The sequence below is a fragment of the Nannospalax galili genome, unplaced genomic scaffold (genome assembly GCF_000622305.1).
Source record: "Nannospalax galili isolate Female #2095 unplaced genomic scaffold, S.galili_v1.0 scaffold747, whole genome shotgun sequence".
NCBI classification, from domain to species: Eukaryota; Metazoa; Chordata; class Mammalia; order Rodentia; family Spalacidae; genus Nannospalax; species Nannospalax galili.
This window is the reverse complement of record NW_008357686.1, coordinates 734,585-754,271: the sequence shown is the minus strand read 5'-3', so window position 1 is coordinate 754,271 and position 19,687 is coordinate 734,585. Positions and strand designations below refer to the sequence as shown.

Genomic DNA, 19,687 nt, shown 5'->3' with positions numbered 1-19,687 from the left:
CCTGCTCCAAAGTGGGCCTAAGACTCAGCTCAAGTGTCACGGTTTGCTCATAGCTTTATGGTTTCTCCAGTCTAGATTGCCTGCTGTCCCTTGAGTCCTGGAATACCCAGAATACAAAGTATTGATGTGTCTTATTATATAGGTCCACCGTTCTGAGTATAGTTTGAGCACTAGAGAAAGGCACTGGGTGCTGTGTTATGGTATTCTGGAATAGAGAGAGAAGAATGGTCAGTCAGCTAGGGCAATTCATTGAGGTAGTGACATTATGCTGAGAAGTGTACAAAGAGGAGTCAGTGTGGGAATGACATTGAAATTCCAAGCAGAAGGCCTAGCATATGTAGAAGCACTGATCAAGGGGCCCTTGTCTTAGAGAGTTCTGTCCATATCTGTCTTTACCTCTCCCTCTGTGCTCATCTTTTTTTTTTTTGTCATTCATCATATCCTCACTTGAGTGTTGAGAATCTGATAACAGCTATGACTCCTTGCCCCAGAAAAAATCTACAGTCACATGGTTGTCTAATTTCTGAAGCCTGGGAACCTCAGGGAGTTTTCCCTGCCTCAGTGGGGCTCTCCATGAGGGCAAGAGCAGGCTGTCTCGATTGCCTCCCTATGCACCCTTGACTGCGTGCTTTTTATCATGTCTCCTTGGCTCCTCACAGGCATTCCCCTCCTTGGAGGGAGGTCCAGGGAGTATACCTATTTACTAGATGACAAGACTTAGAGAGAGTGAATTACTTGGACAAGGTCATAGAGCTTGTGAATGACAGGGAGAGGTCCAAACTCAGGCAATGTGGGGTGGCAGTGGGTGTGTTGCTTGCCAAGGCTCTACTGAGCAGCCACTAGTCAGCACTGAGCAGGGGGTTTTGGACTGCAGCAGGGGGATTGCTGCAGAAACTCTGGGAAGGAGCTTAGTGATGTGAAGACCAGCTTGGCTGCTTCCTTCCTTCTCCTTCCTCTTCTGCCTCCTCTTCCATATTCCCTTTGCTGTTGAATGACAATATTTGATTTTTTAATAAAGAAGTCTTTCTACCTCAGAGTCTTTTAAATATAGAATTGGAAATATACTGCTCTCTCTGTGACAGCTCACAGTGCATGCAGCAGAGGTAGAGCCACTCTCCGCAAAGGTAAACTGGATTGGGAATTTTCCGTTGGCTTTTTTCTTATTTTTAAATTTTATTTATTTACTTTTTGAGGGGCCAGGTAATACATTCACATGGTTAAAAAATCAGAAGGTACGAAAAGGAACAGTGTAAGTCTCCCTCACTTCCCTTGCCACTGGCCACCTGGTTTCACTGCCTGGAGGCAACCGAAGCGTCCCGGTTTCTTGTGTATTTTTCCAAAGATGTTTTATACAAATACATAAGAATATACATGTTCTTTTTTTTCAGTGGTGGGGATTGACTCCAGGGCTTCACACATATACACTCTTTTTGAGATGATTATTTTTCATAACCGTCAAGTTCTAGACACAGCCTAAAGTTTTCTTATGGTCTTTCTGGCCCTGGTGCATCCCTAGGAGCCAGTTGGAGGCCCTCCTATGCACAATACTCAAAGCTCCTTTTTTTCCTGTCTTTTTGAGACAGGGTCTTCCTGCAGCCCTAGCTGGCCCAGAACTCACTATGTAGACCAGGCTGGACTCGATCTCAGAGAGATCCATCTGACTCTGCCTCCCCAGTGCTGGGACTAAAGGCATGTGTCACCTTGGCAGGTGTTGTTATTGTTTTTTGATATAGTGTCTCACATGGCCCAGGTTGGCCTTGAACTTTGTATCCTCCTGCCTCTACCACCTAAGTGCTAAGATTACTGGCCTGTGCTACCACACCCAGTTTTTGAGGTTCTTTTCAGATGCTCCCATCTTTGATAAGTCATCAGCCCCTCACAAGAACCCATGAGATGCAGGAATTATTTGCTCCACTTTCTATGAGAGGAAATAGACCCACCAAGGCCAAGCAGCTTGCTGAAAAGCACACAACTAACTCATGTTTTCGTTGTAGGGTGAGGACCCAGGAGCAGTGTGTGGCTTGGTCCAGCTTGGACTTTGGAAGCAATAAGAAAGTTGTTGACTCCAAAGTTGCAGTTTTAAAAATATTCTAGTGGCCCCAGTGTGGAACTGTGGAAAAAGTAAGGGAACTTGCAGTTCCAGCTAGGGTTGCTCCCTCTCATTCAGGACTGGGCAAGTTACTTTATGACTAGCCTCAGTTCCCTCATCTCCAAAATGAGGGTAATACCTACTCAGCAGGAAAGATAATGTCATACTTTAAATTGAAATGATCTGTAAAATGGAGTATATTCCAGTGTTTGCCTCACCATTGTCATTAGGGTCACTGGGCTTGAATTTAGTACTACTGTGAGAGTGGGTGAATGGCAACCTTTTGCTGAAGGGAGGGCAAGTTCACACCAGTACACTCTTGCCTTGCCCTGGAGGCCCATTTCTCTGGGGGCTGTGCTCACTCCTGGGCAGTTAGAACAGCCCTGAGGCTTAGCACAAAGTCTGCCCCAGTGGGTGTCTCCAATTGACTTTGATCCTTATCTTGGAAGATGAATCCATTAAAAACATTTCTAAAATTTACTCTTCAGCAATTTCAGACATGTATATAATGTACTTTGATGACATTTACTCCTATTATCCTCACCTCTCTTCCTCTCCTGCTGAACCCCTTCATCACAAGTTCCTTTCCCACCTTCCTTTTTTTGTGACCCACTGAGTTTAGTTTGTGTTAATCAACCAATCTATTTTTTTAAGTTTATTACTTTATCTGTGGGACTAAGAATGGAACCCAGGGCCTCATGGATGGTAGGCAGGCATTCTACCACTGAGCTTTATAAATACTCCAGCCCTTTTTCTATTGTAAAAATAAAATGTGGTTCACTAGAGAAAATCTGACAAACGAGTCATCCTTACACTTTGCTATTCCACATGAGCCCACCTCAGTTAATGTCTTGGTGTATTTTCTTTTGGTCGTTATTCCCCTCACACCCTTGTAATTCTGGGCAGAGCAATTCTTAATCTGTCATGCTGGTTTTGTGGATGACAGCTCTGCCTTTGGGATATTTCAATTTTAATTTGTAAATATTTAAAATGATTCCTAGTTTTTACCTGTGGGGTTTTTAGCCTAACATTTTCCTTTTTTTCTCTTCTCTCCTTTCTCCTCTCTTCTCCTGTTTATGCAGTGCTAGGGAAGGAACCCAGGGCCTTGCATGTGATAGGCAAGTATTCTGCTACTGAGCTGCACTCCAGCCCAGCATGTCCCACAGAAATGCAATGAAATGGCAGCCATGCACTGGTGCCATCTAAGGCAGAGAGTCAGCTCAGCATCTTTGGATCCTGTTGGGCTCAGCTGCCCCATGGCAAAGGGCTCCCTTGGTGCCCCAGTACTTTCTGTCACTCTCCCTAAATAGGAAGGCATAATATCCTTGTCCAGATCCATTCCCACTGAAAGGATCACAGGGTACCAGTTAGCCATTGTTCTTACTAGGTGGCTGCCTCTTAGGGCCGAGGTCTTCACAGGGACTTGGATGATCATTTTAGAGATGTGTTCCCTTGAGAGGACTGGGATAAGGAACCAAAACTAAGCTAATGGAACTTCTTCGAGGGCAAACCTGTCCATTTGGGGCTTTTCTACTCTTCAATTCTTTGAAATCTCCAACATTCTTTTCGGTGTAAGCCAAACTGCCTTAAGCTCAGAGTGAAGTGACTGGTACTCCTCATATCCCATCAGGCAGCCTCATTGTTTAATGAAAACATGGCTCTTCCCAGCTCAGGATACATTCAAGGCTTTTCCACTTCCTTCTGTAGAATGCTCTTCTCTATTTGTTTGGTGGCCTGGGGAAATGCAAGTTAACTATCCCCTCAGATGTGCTTCTGGATGCCTGTTGGGTAGCATGACTTGCTCTCAATTTAGGGATCCCCAGCTTTGTTCATGTGTTCACCTCACTTTCCCTTGCCCAAGGCCAGGACTCGCCTGTGTCTGTGTCTCTTAGCCTTGTCACAGTGGCTGAAAGAGCTTCATAAATATTTGGTCAATCAGACTATAAAAGCATGCTGAGTGGTTGTGTCTTCCCTATCGCCATTTTGCCATCTTGCCAGGAGGTTGCACCAGCCATCTGTCATGTGTGCCAACTGTCTACACTTGAGTTGGAAGTGTCCTCTCTACCCATGGATTTGCCCTATGAGACTTGATGGGCAAACCTGCCTGTCCTATCCCCGAATTCTTGGCAGGGCCAGCTCCTCCTCAGAGTGTAGCAAGCCTCTTCCTTTGTGTGTAGAACCTGCACGTTCCTTTCCATGGACAGGCCCCAGCACATGACAGAGTTTGTCATCTGTCCCCAGGATCTGGGCTAGGGACGCACTAGTTCACCTGGACAGTCCACCATTTAGGGTGAGCCTTCCAGGTTGGGGCAGAGCAGATTGTGGAAGCAGGAAGGCCATTCCTGACACTGTAGTGAGAGGAAAAGTTCAGAACTGTGTGTTGTCAGTGATAGTTTACAGTAAGGACAGTGAGACAGATAGGTTTCAAAGATTTTATTAAAAACAACATGGGTGAATAATCCTAAAACAAAAGTGGTAGACTCCTCCCCACCTCCCAGTATGCTAACAGCCCACCCCCTAGGACTCTACTTGGATGGTCCTGAGGCCCAAACCTGCCTGTCCACTGCCCTTCCTCCTGCCCTACCCCACCAGAACTCCACTCTCCCCCAGTTTCTGACTTGTAACCCTTTAAGAAGATAAAAATATTCCCCTCCCCCACTTGCTTAAAAATATTTTTGAGAGATTAAAAATTGCATTTGCTTTTTTTGTTTTAAAAATAAACATTTCAAATGCTGGATATCTCCCTCTTCCCTAGGCCTAGCTGAGGATTCTGGGGTGCCTGCCTCCTTACCCCAGGAGGCCAGCTGCCACTTGGTGCCCCTTGGAAAATTTCAGGAAGTAATTTCTTCCAAATTTCCCCCCCGCAGTCACAAATTCCACAAGCTCCTCGCATAAACACACTGTCTTCATTATAGGCACTGCTTCTCAGCTCTGGAAACCTGATCTCTTTTTGTCAACTATACCACATGCTTCAGATTCCCTGCAAACAGAAGAGAAAACAGAATTCAGGTTCAGGTAACATATATGAGTTATATACCTCAGTAGAGCTGTGAAGAAGAAAATGAAGCACTTACATTTTAGAGCCAGTTCTCTCGCTGTTTTGGGCAATGTAACCCTTGTGTGAACAAGCCCTAGATGATGAGGGACAACGGGCCTAAATATCCCTGTCATTCTAGCAGCCACTAGACACGTGAGCGAGGCCTTTGACAGCCAGCTGACTGCTGATGCTAGGTGGGTCCAGCCCAAACCAGAACCATCAGTTGAGTCCAACTTCATCACCAATCTATAGTTATGAGCAAAACAAATGGTTGTTTTAAGTTTCTCTCCCTTCCTCCCTCCCCTCCCTCCTTCTCTCACACACACACCCAGTTAACAGTTTTTTTTTTTTTTTTTTTTTTTTTTTTTTTGTGGTCTTTTTGAGACAGGGTCTCCCTGTAGTCCTAGCTGGCCTGGAACTCACTATGTAGACCAGGCTGGCCTTGAACTCACAAAGATCTTCCTGTCTCTGCCTCCCAAGTGCTGGGCTACCTCGTACGGCCCAGTTACCAGTTTTTACAGTTCATAGTTAACTGGGTCAAATTTTCCTCTACCTTCAACCTTTCTGCTCCTGGCAGGGCACAACCCTCTTGACAGTTTCTCTTGAGAACCTAAGCAGTATGGAGTAAGGTGCTTTCCCTTTCCCTCAGGCCTAAGAGCCTTTTTGGGAAAGTGCTCATTTGCAATGGTAACAGGACCAGGACAGGCTCCAGGAGTGGGCACTTTGTTTGCTTGGTCCCTGGGCAGTTCTTTCTTTGCTCCATTTTCTTGGGTAGAAGCACTATATTCTAAACTCTATTGCTCATTTTTCCTCTGAAACAGGAAGAGTACTCCACAAGGACAGAGACTTGGGCTGTCCTACTTTATGTCTCCAAAGTCTAGCACAGTGCCACACATGTAACAAGTGCACAGTAAATGGTGAATGAATGGAAGAAAGCAATAGAAAAAAAATCAGTTGCCAATCTAAATTAAAAGAAAATCTTATTTTGTCTATTTTGGTGCTAGGGATCAAATACTGGCCCCTGTGCATTCTAGAAAAGTGCTCTACCATTGAGTTATATCTCCAGGCCTACTATTTAAAATTTTACATTAATCTATAGTAAAATTGACTTTCTTTGGGCACAGATCTGTGATTACGAACACATGTATATGTTCATAACACAGAAGAGTTCCCTAACCCCCCAAATACCCTTGTGTCACCCTTTTGCAGTCACATTCTCCTGGCTACCTGGCAGCTACCGATCTGTTCTCATCACTGTAGTGTTGTCCTTTCAAGAATGTCATATAAATGGAATCACAGTGCATATCCACAGGAAGCTGAAAATAACAACAGTATCAACAACAACAAAGAACCTCCCAAATACCTGAAACAACAAAACCCAGATACAGAGAAGACCTTATGTGGCCTTCATCAGGTTTTCCCAAATAGTAACACTTTACATAATTATTGTTTTTTAAAAAATTAAAAAAATATTTTATTTATTATTTTTATTTTATGTGTATGAGTGTTATGCCTGCATGTAAGTAAGTGCACCCACGTTGTGCAATTCCTGCGGAGGGCAGAAGAGGCTGTCAGATCCCCTGGAACTGGAGTTACAGACAGTTGTTAGCTGCCATGTGGGTGCTGGGATTCGAACCTGGGTCTTCTGCAAGAACAGTCAGTGTTCTTAACTGCTGAGCCATCTCTCCAGCCTCATAATTTTTAATGTTTTCTCTAAAATAGTTTCATGTTGAGAACGTTATACAAATTGAATCCTATAGTGTATAAACTTTTGTGATCGGCTATTTTACTCAGTATACTGCCCTTAAGATCCAGCCAAAGAGGAAGGGAACAGATGGGGGGCAGGTGGCACAGAGAAGGTAATAGGTATTAATATGTTTAATGTATATGATATGCATGTATGAAAATGCCTCAGTGAAGTACATTATTTTGTATAATTAATATATACTAATAAAGTTTTTAAAAGTCCATCTAAGTTGTGATATCCATGAAATATGTGTAGATGCGGCAGTCTTTTTAACCACGGAAGGACAACTGAGCTGGATTTTGGCTATTATGAATAAAGCTGCTATGAACATTTACACACAGGGTTGTATGTAAACACAGTGTACATTTAGTTTTATAAGAAACTGTCAAAGTGTTTTCCAGAGTCACTGTGCCATTTGCATTCCTACGAGCAATGTATGAGGGATCTGGTTTCTCCACATCCTTGCCAGAACTCAGTATTTCTTTTGCCTGTTCTGATGGGTGTATAGTGATATCGCATTGTGATCTCACTTTGTTCTTTCCTAATGGCTAATGATGTTGAACATCTTTTATGTGCTAATTTGCTATCTGTTTATCCTTCTTGTGTCTTATGCCCATTTTTTAATTTGTATTTTTTAACTGTTGAATTTGGAGAGCTCTTTATGTTTCAGATACAAATCTGTTGTTGCATATATGATTTGCAAATATTTTATCTCAGTACATAAGTTATTCCTTCATTCTACTAACAAGAGTCTTTTGCAAAGCAAAAGTTACTTTTGATGAGGCCGAATTTAGAAGGTTTTTTTCTTCTATTTTGGATCATTTTTTTTTCCTGATGTTTGAAACTCTAACTCAAAATCTTTGGACCGTGCCTGATTCTTCATGCTTTGGTGCATGCCCTTCTGTGTTTTTGAGTTGCCAAGCCTAACCTCAAAATATCTCTGAATTCTGTCCCCTCCTTTCTCTTGCACTGTCTCTACCTTTGTCATGACAGCTTTTGCACTGCTGTTTCTGCTTGTAGGGCTGTTCCTTGGTCACTGCTAGCAGTGGTCACACCCTTTCCTGCTCCACAAAACTAGCATCCCTGCACTGCCTGGGAGCAAAACCTAAAGACTTAGCCTACACAGGTTCCATCCATGGGGTCTGCCTTTGCTTGTGGGGTTACCTCTGCTGAGAACAGCCCACAAGGGACCCTGCTGCTGAAGCAAAGATCCCTCGATCTGTAAGCATAGGCATTGCTTGGGGAATGAGTGAACTCGTGAAAGGACAAGGCCGTGTCACAGCAATTTAGCAATACCTGACCACAGAGACAATTGTAAAACAACAGAAATAATTTCCATCAAAAGTTGATGATAAGCAATGTTGAATTTGAGTAACAATAAACATGTAAGCTTAAATAATAGCCACTGTTCTCCCTCCCCATGTCCAGCTTTGCTGGCTGATTCATTTGTTTATCCATTTTATTTCAATTAACATCTGTGGAGTGGCTTCCTTGTGCAGGTGCCTTGCTATGTGCTAGTGAGAATTTTCTTTAGTCTTTTTGCAGTTAATAGACTTAGAACAGCTTTAGGTTTAGGACTGAGCAGAAAGTACTCATATATTCCCTCCTTTCCTATTAACATCTTGCATTAATTGGGTACACTTGTTATAGCTGATGAGTGAATATTATTAAATTATCATTAACTGGCATTGTACAATGTTATGTATCCCTCTATTACAGGAGCATACAGAATAACTGCATTTCCCTGAAATCCCCCAAGCTCTACTGATGCATCCCCTCCCTTCCTCTCCCTGGGGCCTGTTGGTCTCTTATCTTTTTATTGTCTCTCTAGGTTTTCCTTTTCCATAATGTCTATGGTTAGACTCATACAGTATAGCCTTTTCAGACTTGTTTCTTTCACTTGGCAATATACATTTATTTAAAAAAGGATTTATTATTACTTATGAGTGTGTCGGTGCAAATGTCACTGCATGTATCTGGAGGTCAGAGGACAGCTTTGTGGAGCTGGTTCTCTCCTTTCACCTTTATGTGGGTTCCAGGGATTGAACTCAGATTGTTAAGCTTGTATGTCAAGCACCTTTACCCACAGAGCCATCTTGCTAGTGGATACATTTAAGTTTTCTCCATGTATTTTTTGACTTGGCAGCACTGAATAATATTCCATAGTCTGGATGTAACATGGTATATCCATTTGCCCACTGTAAGTCATCTTGGGTACATCCAACTTTGGACAATTATACATAAAGCTACTATCAACATTCATGTGCAAGTTTTTGTGTATACGTGAGTTTTTAACTTATTTGGGCAAATACCAAGGAGAGCATTGCTGATCATATCATAAGATGGCTTAACTTTGGCACAAACTGCTGAGCTGTTTTCTCAAGTGGCTGCACAGAGAATGAGAGTTCTTATTGCTCCATGTCCCCTCCAGCACTTGGTGTTGTCAGCATTTTGTACTATGGCTGTTCTGATAGACATGTAGTAGTATCTCATTGCTTAAGTTTGCAGTTCCTTTGTGGCACACGATGTTGACCATCTATCCATATGCTTTCTTGCCATCTTTATATCTTTGGTGAACTTTTGTTCACATCTTTTGCTCATTTTCAAGTTAGGTTGTTTGTTTTCTTATTGTTAATCTAGTTCTTTGTATACTGTAGACTGAGATTTGTCTTTTATGATTATTTAGTCTTTTTAATATCCAATGGAACTTTCTGAGAAGATGGCATTATTCTGCATTTATGCTACTAATGAGGTAGTCTGTAGTCACTATGGCCATCAAGAACTTGGACTATAGTGAGTGAAAGGTCTTCACTGAATTTTAAGTTCCAATTTAAAATTTAAAATTCAATTTTAAATTGAATTTTTATTCAGTTTTAATTAACTAAATCGAAATAGCCATATGTGGCTAGCGGTGACTGTGCTGGGCAACACAGAGCCCTCATGTTTTTGTTCTGTTGTGGCACTGAATAGGGGTCTTATTTCTTCCTCGGTTTAAACCTTCCTCTTCAATCCATTAGCAAGCCCTGTAGATTCCAATTCCAAAACAGATAACAAATCCACTCACCTTCCCCCTTTCACTACTGTCACATCTCTGACACTACTACTCTTTGCATGGAAGGTTCTAGCAGCTTCAAAACTGGCTCCTTGGTTCTTTCCCTGCCCTCTATATCCAACTTTATATATCAGTCAGAGTATTTTGTTAGTACTCAGGTCAGACTACATCCCTCCTGTGCTCAAAGCCCTCAATTTGGCCTCTCCAGTCATACCTAGAATTAAATCTAGGAAATCCACCTGCAGAATCTGGCCCCTGGACTTCTGCCTGTACTCGTGCCACTCAGTCAGTTCCAGCGATAGATGCTTCTTTTTAAAACTCAGACAGAGTCTTACTATGTAGCCCTGGGTGGCCTGGAACTTGCTAAGTAGACCAGGCTGGCTTTGAACTCATGGAGATTTGCCTGCCTTGCCTCCTAAGTGTTGGGATTAAAGGTGTGCACCACTATGCCCAGCCACATAGGCTTCTTTGTGTTGTTTGAACACTAAGTTGCTTTCCCCTCACAGGGTGGCCTTCTCCTTTGAACTCACTGTTAATTTTCCCTGGATGGTTCTGTCCTTGGATATTCTTAATTTCTGACTAATCTTAACCACCTTTGTCACCTTGAGTCTAGAGGCTTCAAATAAAAGTTCCCTCTAAGAGGCTTTAGGATGACCCAAGCTAAATAGCCACTTCTAGTCACTCCTGTTCTGTCATATGGTCCTGTTTTATTTTCATTGATGTACTCAGCACACTGGAAGCATCTGCGCTTTTTTATTTTCTGGTAGTCTGTCTCCCCTCATAGGCTTTATGTAGACAAGGGCTGTGCCCATCATGCTCAGTGCTCTGCCAACAGTATCCTTTATAGAGCCTGACACACAACAGGAGCTCATCACCCAATCACTGAAGGAACTAATGTCTGGAGAGTCACAGGGCAGCTGATTGAGTGCATTCCTGCTAAACGCAGAAGCTGAAATGTTGCTTGTGGCTGCTTAAGGATCTTATACACATGGTTGAGGCAAGCAAACACATGCCAGCAAATGGAGAATCAGCGCCCCAGGCTGGGTGGCACATGAGCGTTTTTGGTTTTTCTTTTTAATTAGTGTATATTGATTGTACAAAAGAATGGGTTTCATGATAACATTTTCATACATGCATATAATGTATTTTGTTCATATTCATCCCCATTACCCTCTTCTGTCCCTTTTCTCAGCAAAGGAGTTTCAAAGACAGTATCATAACAGGTTGGAGGAATGCCAAAGTGACCCTGGAAGCCATGGAGGCTGAATGGTCCCACAGAGGAACAGAGAAGTGAATTTAGTCTTTCAAAAACACTTCCCAAACTACTGTCATATAAGTAGTCCTTTCAGGAATGTTGTTGTATCAAGTTATTGCCCTGTCTCAAAATGTATGTAATGCTGGCTGTCTTCAAGCTGTGCTCTTCCTGCTCCAGCCTCCCAAGTGCTGGGATTACAGGTATGCGCCACTACATCCAGCTCTCTACTTGACATTTTTAACGTAGTCACCTAATATTTTCTATGTATCTATTCACTTTTAAAACTTTAATACGTTGATGTCATCTATTCTAAGAGGCAACAAAAGTAAAAATAGAAAAAACAGAGTTGCTCTGCTTATTACATTTTAAACATACATTAAAAGATTATTAAAATTTAAAAATGCCTTGGTAATTCTGTTTCCTAAAGAGGAGCACAAGGTACATTTTGAGTAATCTTTGGAGGGATGGCTCCTGGGTAGCTGCTACCCAGGCTGCTCTGTGGCCATCAAGAATCACCTATTCTAACCCACAGCACTCCCTCAGTCCAGTCTGTTCCACTGTGCATTCAGTGTACACACCTTTACTGGGTCTACAATGGCTTCTGTGCCAGATGATAGGGTCACAGAGAAGATGAAGACATAGTTCTGGCCTTCTAGGAGCACTCAGTGCAGTTAAGAAGAAAGTGTGGGACAGCACGCCATCATCCACAGCACAGGGCAAGACCATGTCCATAGGTACAGTGCTGAGGGCAGAAAGAAGGCCCAAAGGCCTCAGAACAGATGGCATCTTGAAGGGCAAAGGGGAAGAATGCTGCAGGCAGTATGAACACAGTAGCTTGCATTTAGACAACCTCAAAGTTTTTGTGGCCATAGCTCAGGATGAAGGTCAGGGAAGGGGACAAGGTGGCTGGGAGGTTAAGGAGGAGAGGGGAGTTTGTGTGATCTAGGCCAGAGTGAACTTTCTGGTTGCTGCCTATCATAACCAGCTTTTTTCCCCATAGCCAGCTTTGAGGGTTTTCCTTTTTACCTGGGTACAATGGTAGTCCAAGAAAATTTTCTTTTCTTTTACTTAAAAATTTATGTATGTATGTATGTATGTATGTATGTATGTATGTATGTATGGGCATGTGGGTGCCTGTGGAGGCCGGAAGAAGGTGTTGGATCCTCTGGAGCTAGAGTGACAGGTGGTTGTGAGTTGCCCAAAGTAGGTGCTGGAAACTGAACTCAGGTCCTCTGAAAGAGCAGCAGGCATTCCTAACTTCTGAGACATTTCTCCAGTCCTTTTTTTGTGACAAGGTGTCACTCTGTAGCCCAGGCTGCCTTAGAACTCACTGTGTAGCTCAAGTTGGGCTTGAACTTTCAGCAGTCTTCCTGCTTCAGCCTCCTGAGTGCTGGGATCACAGGTGTGAGTGACCAAACCCAACTCAGTCCAAAGGAATTCTCTCCAGCTTTGGGCATGTGCTGATATGGATGACTGATTTAATTTTTAGCTGGTGATTTTCATAACTGCATTGCTTGCCTTGGAATGTCGATCCTTCTTGTTATCAATAAGACTTTTAATGATAAATCTGTAGATCTACCAGTTGTCACTTGTCTTCCTCCCACATGAATTAGAACCTGGAGTTGTGGATTAATCCCCAGGCTTCTGGCATTTCCATGCTATCAGCACTTAAGCACATTACCCTGCTGCTTAGGGTGCTCTGCTCAGCTTGCAAGGCACTACTGCAGGCTTGAACAGAATCGAGGCAGTTTCTAAAATAGCCTGTGATTCATTTTTTCTCCCCTCCTGTGCCTAAATCTGCTGGCTCCATGTGGACGGATGGGCACAAGGAACTGTAGAGGTGAAATCACAAGAGGGGGCTGTGTGCCTGCCAGGCAGCTCATGGAGCTGGACTCAGCAGTTGTTGATCTGTTGGGCTGGGTGATGCCTCCCAGGCATTTGGGAGACACAGGTCTCAGGTTCTTTGGTCGACGTTCCTTCTCCACATTTCTTTTTCAGACAAAAATTCTGAGCTGGGAAATCCAGCATAATGGGAATAGCAGTGGTAGGAAGAATAATTTAGCCTTACATCTGTATAATGTTTTAGAGCTTCAAAAGCCATTTGCTCCATTTTGCTCCACCCAAACACCAGTGGGAAATGGAAGCTGGGATTTTCAGCTTGAACTGGAGACAAACTTTCACTATCTTTTACAAAATGCTAATAACCCCTACTCACTTCAAGGCACCTTCCAATTAGGCCTTGAATGCCACCAGAAGATCTGAGACTCCCTTCAGCATCTTAGTGCTTCCTAGAAGATGTATTCAACAGGACAAATGGTCTGGAAGGTAGTCTGTTATCCATGCCATCCCACTGGAGCCAGAAAGTAGTGCTAATCTCAGCACTGCCAACTTCTGCACATACTGGTTTATAGTCCCAGTGGTCCTCTAGACCTTTACTAGAACCAAAAGCATGGCCACTGACTGTGGAGCCCTGAAGACAGGGTGTGTCATGAACATCTGAAAGTCCCACCCACTGCCAGAGTAGCTCAAAGACCTAGGAAAGGAAAAGCCACAATTCAAGTCACATTAACCATCACTGTGGATTTTGAAGGGAAGGACGATTGAGCCTAGTTATGAACAGCCAAGGAGTTGGGTTGAGGGATTCTTTTCTTGGAGGAGCCACAAAAATAGTTCTGAAGTAGTCTCATGTTTGCTCTGCAGTCTTCTAGCATCAGGTCCTAGCATGACTTGGTGTCCCAAATGCTCTACTGCCAGGCTCAACATAAGAAGTCTCCTTCCATCTAGCTACCCTTCCCTGATCTTCCCTAGAATCATGGCTACCAGCTGGAAGCTGAAGGGTTGACACAGTCTTGCTTGGCCCTCCCCGTTTTTCAGTGTTACTTGGGTTTTTTGGCGGGGGGTGGGGGGTGGGGTGGGCAGAGGATGACAGAGGCAGCAAGCTTCAGACACTCAGCAGTACTACAAGAATGGCATCTGATGTTCCTGCTGCTGTTGCTGTCATAGCTGCCACCACTACCATCACCACCACATGAAGTCAGAAAGTCCTAGGGCAAGATCATGTGCTGGTCAGTGCCATGAAGTGTCATCTTCGTAAACCAAGATGCTTACAGTATCTGTCTGTTGGAGATCTTGGCGGGGTATAAAAGTAACCCTTATGATGGTTGAGTCTGTAAACTTTATGTAGTAAGTGACTGCCAGAATAGACAGCCGGTCACCACCTCCAAAGCAGAGGCTTCCCAGAACTTGTTTTCCAGCTCATGGGGGAAATGTGTGTGTATGAAAGTGGATTAAGGATCACCGCCTCAGTCTTTTTTAGAGATGTGAATAAAAATCTTGGCTTGGGACTGCTTCCTCTCTGGTTGACTGATTTTTCTATTGATTTGTATTTATTAGCTAATGAAATTAAAGTTGTAAAAATGATAACAGAAACACAATAAATCTCTCCCACAACTGGCTGTTTCTGTGTCACTATGGTGCATTCCTCACTTTGATTACTTCAAAGTCTATTATTTTGTTCTCAATTATTCTGTTTTTCTGGCACTGGAGAAAATCAATTTGTTTTATTTTCTCTTATTCATGCACTCAATTATGCTCTTCGGGCACATTTAATCACTTTGATGTTTTCATTTTATGGCCCGTCTCTAGGCACTTCAGCTGCTTTGCTGCCAACGGGCAAGCAGGACTAATTTGCATGTCACAATAGACTTGAAATTCTAACTCAATTTAGAAATCTTTATGAAATCTCCCTCCAAAATATGCTTGGAGCTGCAAAGAGGCAGAAGGAAGTGGGCAAACCAGGAGCCATAAAGATGCTTCCCTTTCTCAAAAGTCTATGAGCTCTTTGGTGGCCTGACTGTGATATGGGGATGTCCCCACCCAGGTATAGCAGAAGAGTGTGTGGCAGCATGTCTTTGGAGTTCTGCTGCAACTGTGCAGTGAGAATCCTGTGGCAGCTACCCCTGGGCAGTCAGGCCTGGGAGCTGGGCCTGCTTACTTTGCCAGCAAATGACCCTTGGTGCTGCTAGACTTGGCTCTAGATAGCTCCCAAACCTCAGTTGGTTAAAGGGCCTCAGGATAGACCAAAAGTTGTCACCAATTAGACATTACGACCCCGGAGCGGCTTACCTTATTTTCTCTAATAATCACCAACTTTCCTTTTGCCCCTTGAAACATACAAAAATGCTTAAACACATTAGAGGCTTCTGACTGCTCTTCAAAAATTCTAGATTTGCTTTGTGCAATATCAGAAATTCTGCCAGGCAGAAAGAAAATTCTGTATTTTTTCTTCTAAGTTTGGGCACAGTCCTCACCTTCTCGGGTGGAATCCCAGTACCCTCCTGCTGTGTGGCCCTTGTATAAGATGATTAGCTCCCAAAGCCTCTGTTCCTTTACATGTTAAATGGGGCTAATAATAACTACCTCTGAAACAGATTACTGCTAAGAGTTTTACCATATTTATATACAACACATAGAAACTTTCTTATATGGACTTATTTTTAACAGCTTCATCATAAGTAATAATAATATCTATGAAATTACAAACTTTCAGGCCAGTGAGATGGATCAGCAGGTAATGTTGGAAAGCCTACAACTTGATGCCCATTTGATTCCCAGGATCCACATTGGTGGAAGTGGAGAATTGACTCTTTTTTTGAGGGGGTCTTTTTGAGACAGGGTCTCCCTATAGTCCCAGCTGGCCTGGAACTCATGGAGATCTGCCTGCCTCTGTTGGGATTAAAGGTGTGCACCACGACGCATGGCAAGTATTGACTCTTGAAAGTTGTTCTCTGACCTCCATACATGCTGAGTCATGTACATGCATGCATGTACACACAGACACACGTTCTTCACTTCTTGTAAAACTTCTTCACTCACTTCATTAAGTTCTATTCTCAGATGGCACTTCCCCAGAAAGACTTTCATTGACCACCCTATCTAAAATGGCACTCCCTTGAAGGAATTCCTAATCAACACTAAATATTTATTTGCTTATGGTATATCTTTCTTGGTAGAATGGAAGCTCTATGATGGGCAAGGCCTTTATTTTTCCTATTCTGTGTTATACCAGAGCCTAGAGCAGCTCTTGGCACATAAACATCTACATCTACTATATGTTTGTTGAATGAATGAAAAACTGAAATAATTAACAGAATGAAAAATTGAAATAGAAAATGAGTTTAGCAATATTCTGGCTCACTTTCCACCCCCGAGTTTAATCCTCAGGTCCCACATGGTGGAAGGAGAGTCCTGACTAGCAAGGAGACCCACCTGCTGCTTCATCAGTGGAGGATACATGGGGAGCAGTAAAAAGGGGCCACTATAAAGCCAGCTGAGGTGGTACAGGCCTGTAATCCTAGCACTCAGGAGGCTGAGGTGGGAAGATTGTGAAATTGAGGCTGGCTTAGGCTACATAGGGAGACTGTCTCAAAAAAGGTGCTACTTCCATTCTCGGCAAGGGGTACTATCAGTGGAGGTCTAGTGAGAAGCCTGAATTTGTACTCCTGCCCTGCAGCAATAAGGTACCTTTCTTTATCCCAAAAGTATCAACAGTGGCTGACTAGGGAGCCCATACTTTTTCTTTAATTTTTTTTAGACAGGCTCTCCCCCTGTAGCCCCACCTGGCCTCCATCTCACAGAGATCCGCCTGCCTCTGCCCCTGAGGGCTGGGATTAAAGGCGTGCCCCACCATGCCTGATTAATTTTTTTTAGGGAACCAGAATTAAAAATATTTAGTGGAAGCCAGGCCTGGTGGCACAAGTCTGTAATCCCAGATTTTGGGTAGGCTGAGGCAGGAGGATCACAAGTTCAAGGCCTGCCTGGGCTACAGAGCAAGATCAGGGTCAGTTTCAGCAACTTAATAGGATCCTATCTCAAAATAAAGTGTGAAAAAGGAAAGTTCTGGGGGTATAGTTCAATGGTAGAGCACTTGAATAACATGGGTGATACCCTAGTTCAGTCCTCAGTGCTATATAAAAAATTTAATAAGGTTTTCATTTTCATTTTTCTTACATTTGTGTGTGTGTGTGCATGCACGTGCATGTGTGAGTGTGTGCGCGCACGTGCGCGCCACAGTGCATTGTGGTCAGAGGAAAACTTGCAGGAGACAGTTCTCTCCTTTCACCCTGTGGGAGCTGGAGATTGAACGCAGGGTGCCAGGCTTGGTGGCAAGTGTCTTTACCTGCTAAGCCATTTTGCTGGCCCTTATTAATTTTTTTTTTAACTTTGAGACAGGGTCTTACTAAGTTATCCAGGCAGGCCTCGAACTTGGACTCTTCCTGCCCTAATATCCTAGATTACAAGTGTTACAAGTGTGAGCCACCATGGCTGGCTCAGCATGTTGTTGTTTTCCTCCTTTTTTTGAGTGATTTGATTGAGAATAGAATTATATTTTTAATTTAGTTGTGTTTCCACGTGTTAATTGTTAATATAGAGAACACAATTATTTTTCACACATTTTTGTATCCTCTAACCTTGTTGAAATCCTTTTTTTGGTAGTGGTGGTGGTAGTGGGGATTGAACCAGGACTTCCTGTGTGCTAGACAGTCACTCTACCACTGAGCTATATTCTCAGCCCCTGAACTCATTTTTTAGTTCTAGGTATTTTCTTTATATAAATTTCTTGAGATTTTCTACATAGGCCATCATCCATAATAATATAGAAACAATGTTATTTCTTCCTTTCTGATGTGTGTGCTTTTCATTTCTCTTTCTTGCCTTATTGCACTGGCTCGGAGTTCCAGTATTATTGAGCGAGAGTGGCAAAATCGGACATCCTTGCCTTGTTTCAGAACTTAGAGGGAAACATTCCATTTTTCACTATGAAGTATCCCATAGCAGTACATTGTTTTTTCATTTTTCCCTGTCAAGTTGAGGCAATGCTCCACTTATAGTGGCATATGCCTGTGATCCCAGCACTCAGGAGGCAGAGGCAGAAGGATCACGACAAGTTCCAGGCCAGCCTACTCTACATAGAATGTTTCAGGCCAACCAGGGTTACATAGCAAGAACCTGTCTTGGGGCTGGGGAGAAGGCTCAGTGGGTAAAGCACTTGCCACACAAGCATGAGAACTTGAGATAGCATGTGTTTTTAATCCTAGTGCTCCTACTGTGAGATGAGAGGCAGAGACAGGAGAATCCCTGGAAGCTTGAAGCCAGCTAGCCTGGCATACATAGCAGTGAACAAAAGAGACCCTGTCTCAAGGTGGAGGGCAAGGATAAACATCCAAGATTATGACTTCCATATGTGTCCTGTGGCACATGCATGCCTGCATGTATATACAGAACACAGACACAGAGAGACAGACAGACACACAGACAGACAGACACACACACACACAATCATCTGGGCCTGGAGTTTTCTTTTTTTCTTTTTGAGACAGGGTCTCTCTGTAGCCCCAGCTGGCCTGGAACTTGCTATGCAGACCAGCTGGCTTTGAACTCACAGAGATCCACCTGCCTCTGCCTCCCAAGTGCTAGGATTAAAGGCATGTGCCACCACACCTGGCTGTAATTTAAATTCTTTTCTTGGTTATGTCTGTTTTATGGTTCAGGATATGTCCTCTCTTGGTGTATGTTCCTTTAGTGATTAAAAAAAGTACGTGTATTCTGCTATTGTTTGGAGAGTCCTATAAATGACAGATCCTGTTGATTATTGTTGAGCTCTTCTATATCCTGGCTCATTTTTTTATCTACTCAATTGGCTGGTGAAAGAGGAATGATGAAGTCTCTAACTTTAATCACAGATTTTCTTTTTTTTCTTTGCTGAACTGAGGGTTGAACCTAGGACCTTGCACATGCTAGGCAAACACTTTACCACTGGCTATGTCCCCAGCCCTAATTGTACACTTAAAAATTTTTATTGAACTTTTTGTGCATTTTATACAGAACATCTCAAATAATCTGGGAGGGTGCCAGTGGGGATGGGGGTATAAGGTTTTATTTCTCTATCCAGATTTCTTTACTCTTTAGAAACAGAGATCCTATCTTCAGCTACTCTTATCTCTCATGACATCAAACACTTATACCTCTCAACAATTTAAGTGGTCCAGAATACATTTTTGGAGCCCATGTAGGGTGGGAAGGGATTATTAGGAGTGATGGAAAAAAAGCAGGTGCTGATTAGCAGGCATGACAAGGCAATGCTGCCAGGTGGAGGTGGGCTACCAGGCCTGGGTTTAAATCTGCAATTCAGCACTTGGTCGTTATGTGACTGTGAGATTAGTTCACAGTGTCTTTGTGTATCAGTCTCCTATGTCGTAAGAAAACTGTGAGGACTAAACGAGATGGTAGCTACAACGTACCCAACACAAGTGTGCAGTACACTTCCAGGATTACTAGTTTTCACCTCATGGATTTAGGTACAATTTTTCAGTTTTCTTAAGGAAACTGCCAATGGCCTTCATTTCATGGCATATTAAATGAAGCTGCTAATTTACCATAATTTTGGGGAACAGCCTCAATTTATCTTAGAATTTGTAAAATTTTTATCATGGTATTTTTTTTTCTTT

At 43.0% G+C, this 19,687-nt stretch overlaps 1 protein-coding gene across 3 annotated transcripts in view; it reads right to left on the bottom strand.

The window, feature by feature from the left end:
• Nucleotides 1-4,507: 4,507 nt before the first annotated feature.
• The window catches only part of Hdac8 (histone deacetylase 8), a 246,386-nt gene continuing 231,206 nt past the window's right edge, over nucleotides 4,508-19,687 (bottom strand). For 2 of the 3 annotated variants that reach the window (XM_017794979.2, XM_029557443.1), the window contains one exon: nucleotides 4,508-5,069. Coding sequence is in view for 2 of the 3 variants with exons in the window: in XM_029557443.1 (XP_029413303.1) it covers nucleotides 5,061-5,069 (9 nt within the window). In the remaining variant the exon portion in view is untranslated. The remainder of the gene's footprint in view (nucleotides 5,070-19,687) is intronic. The other variant, XM_008855551.3, reaches the window with a different exon arrangement.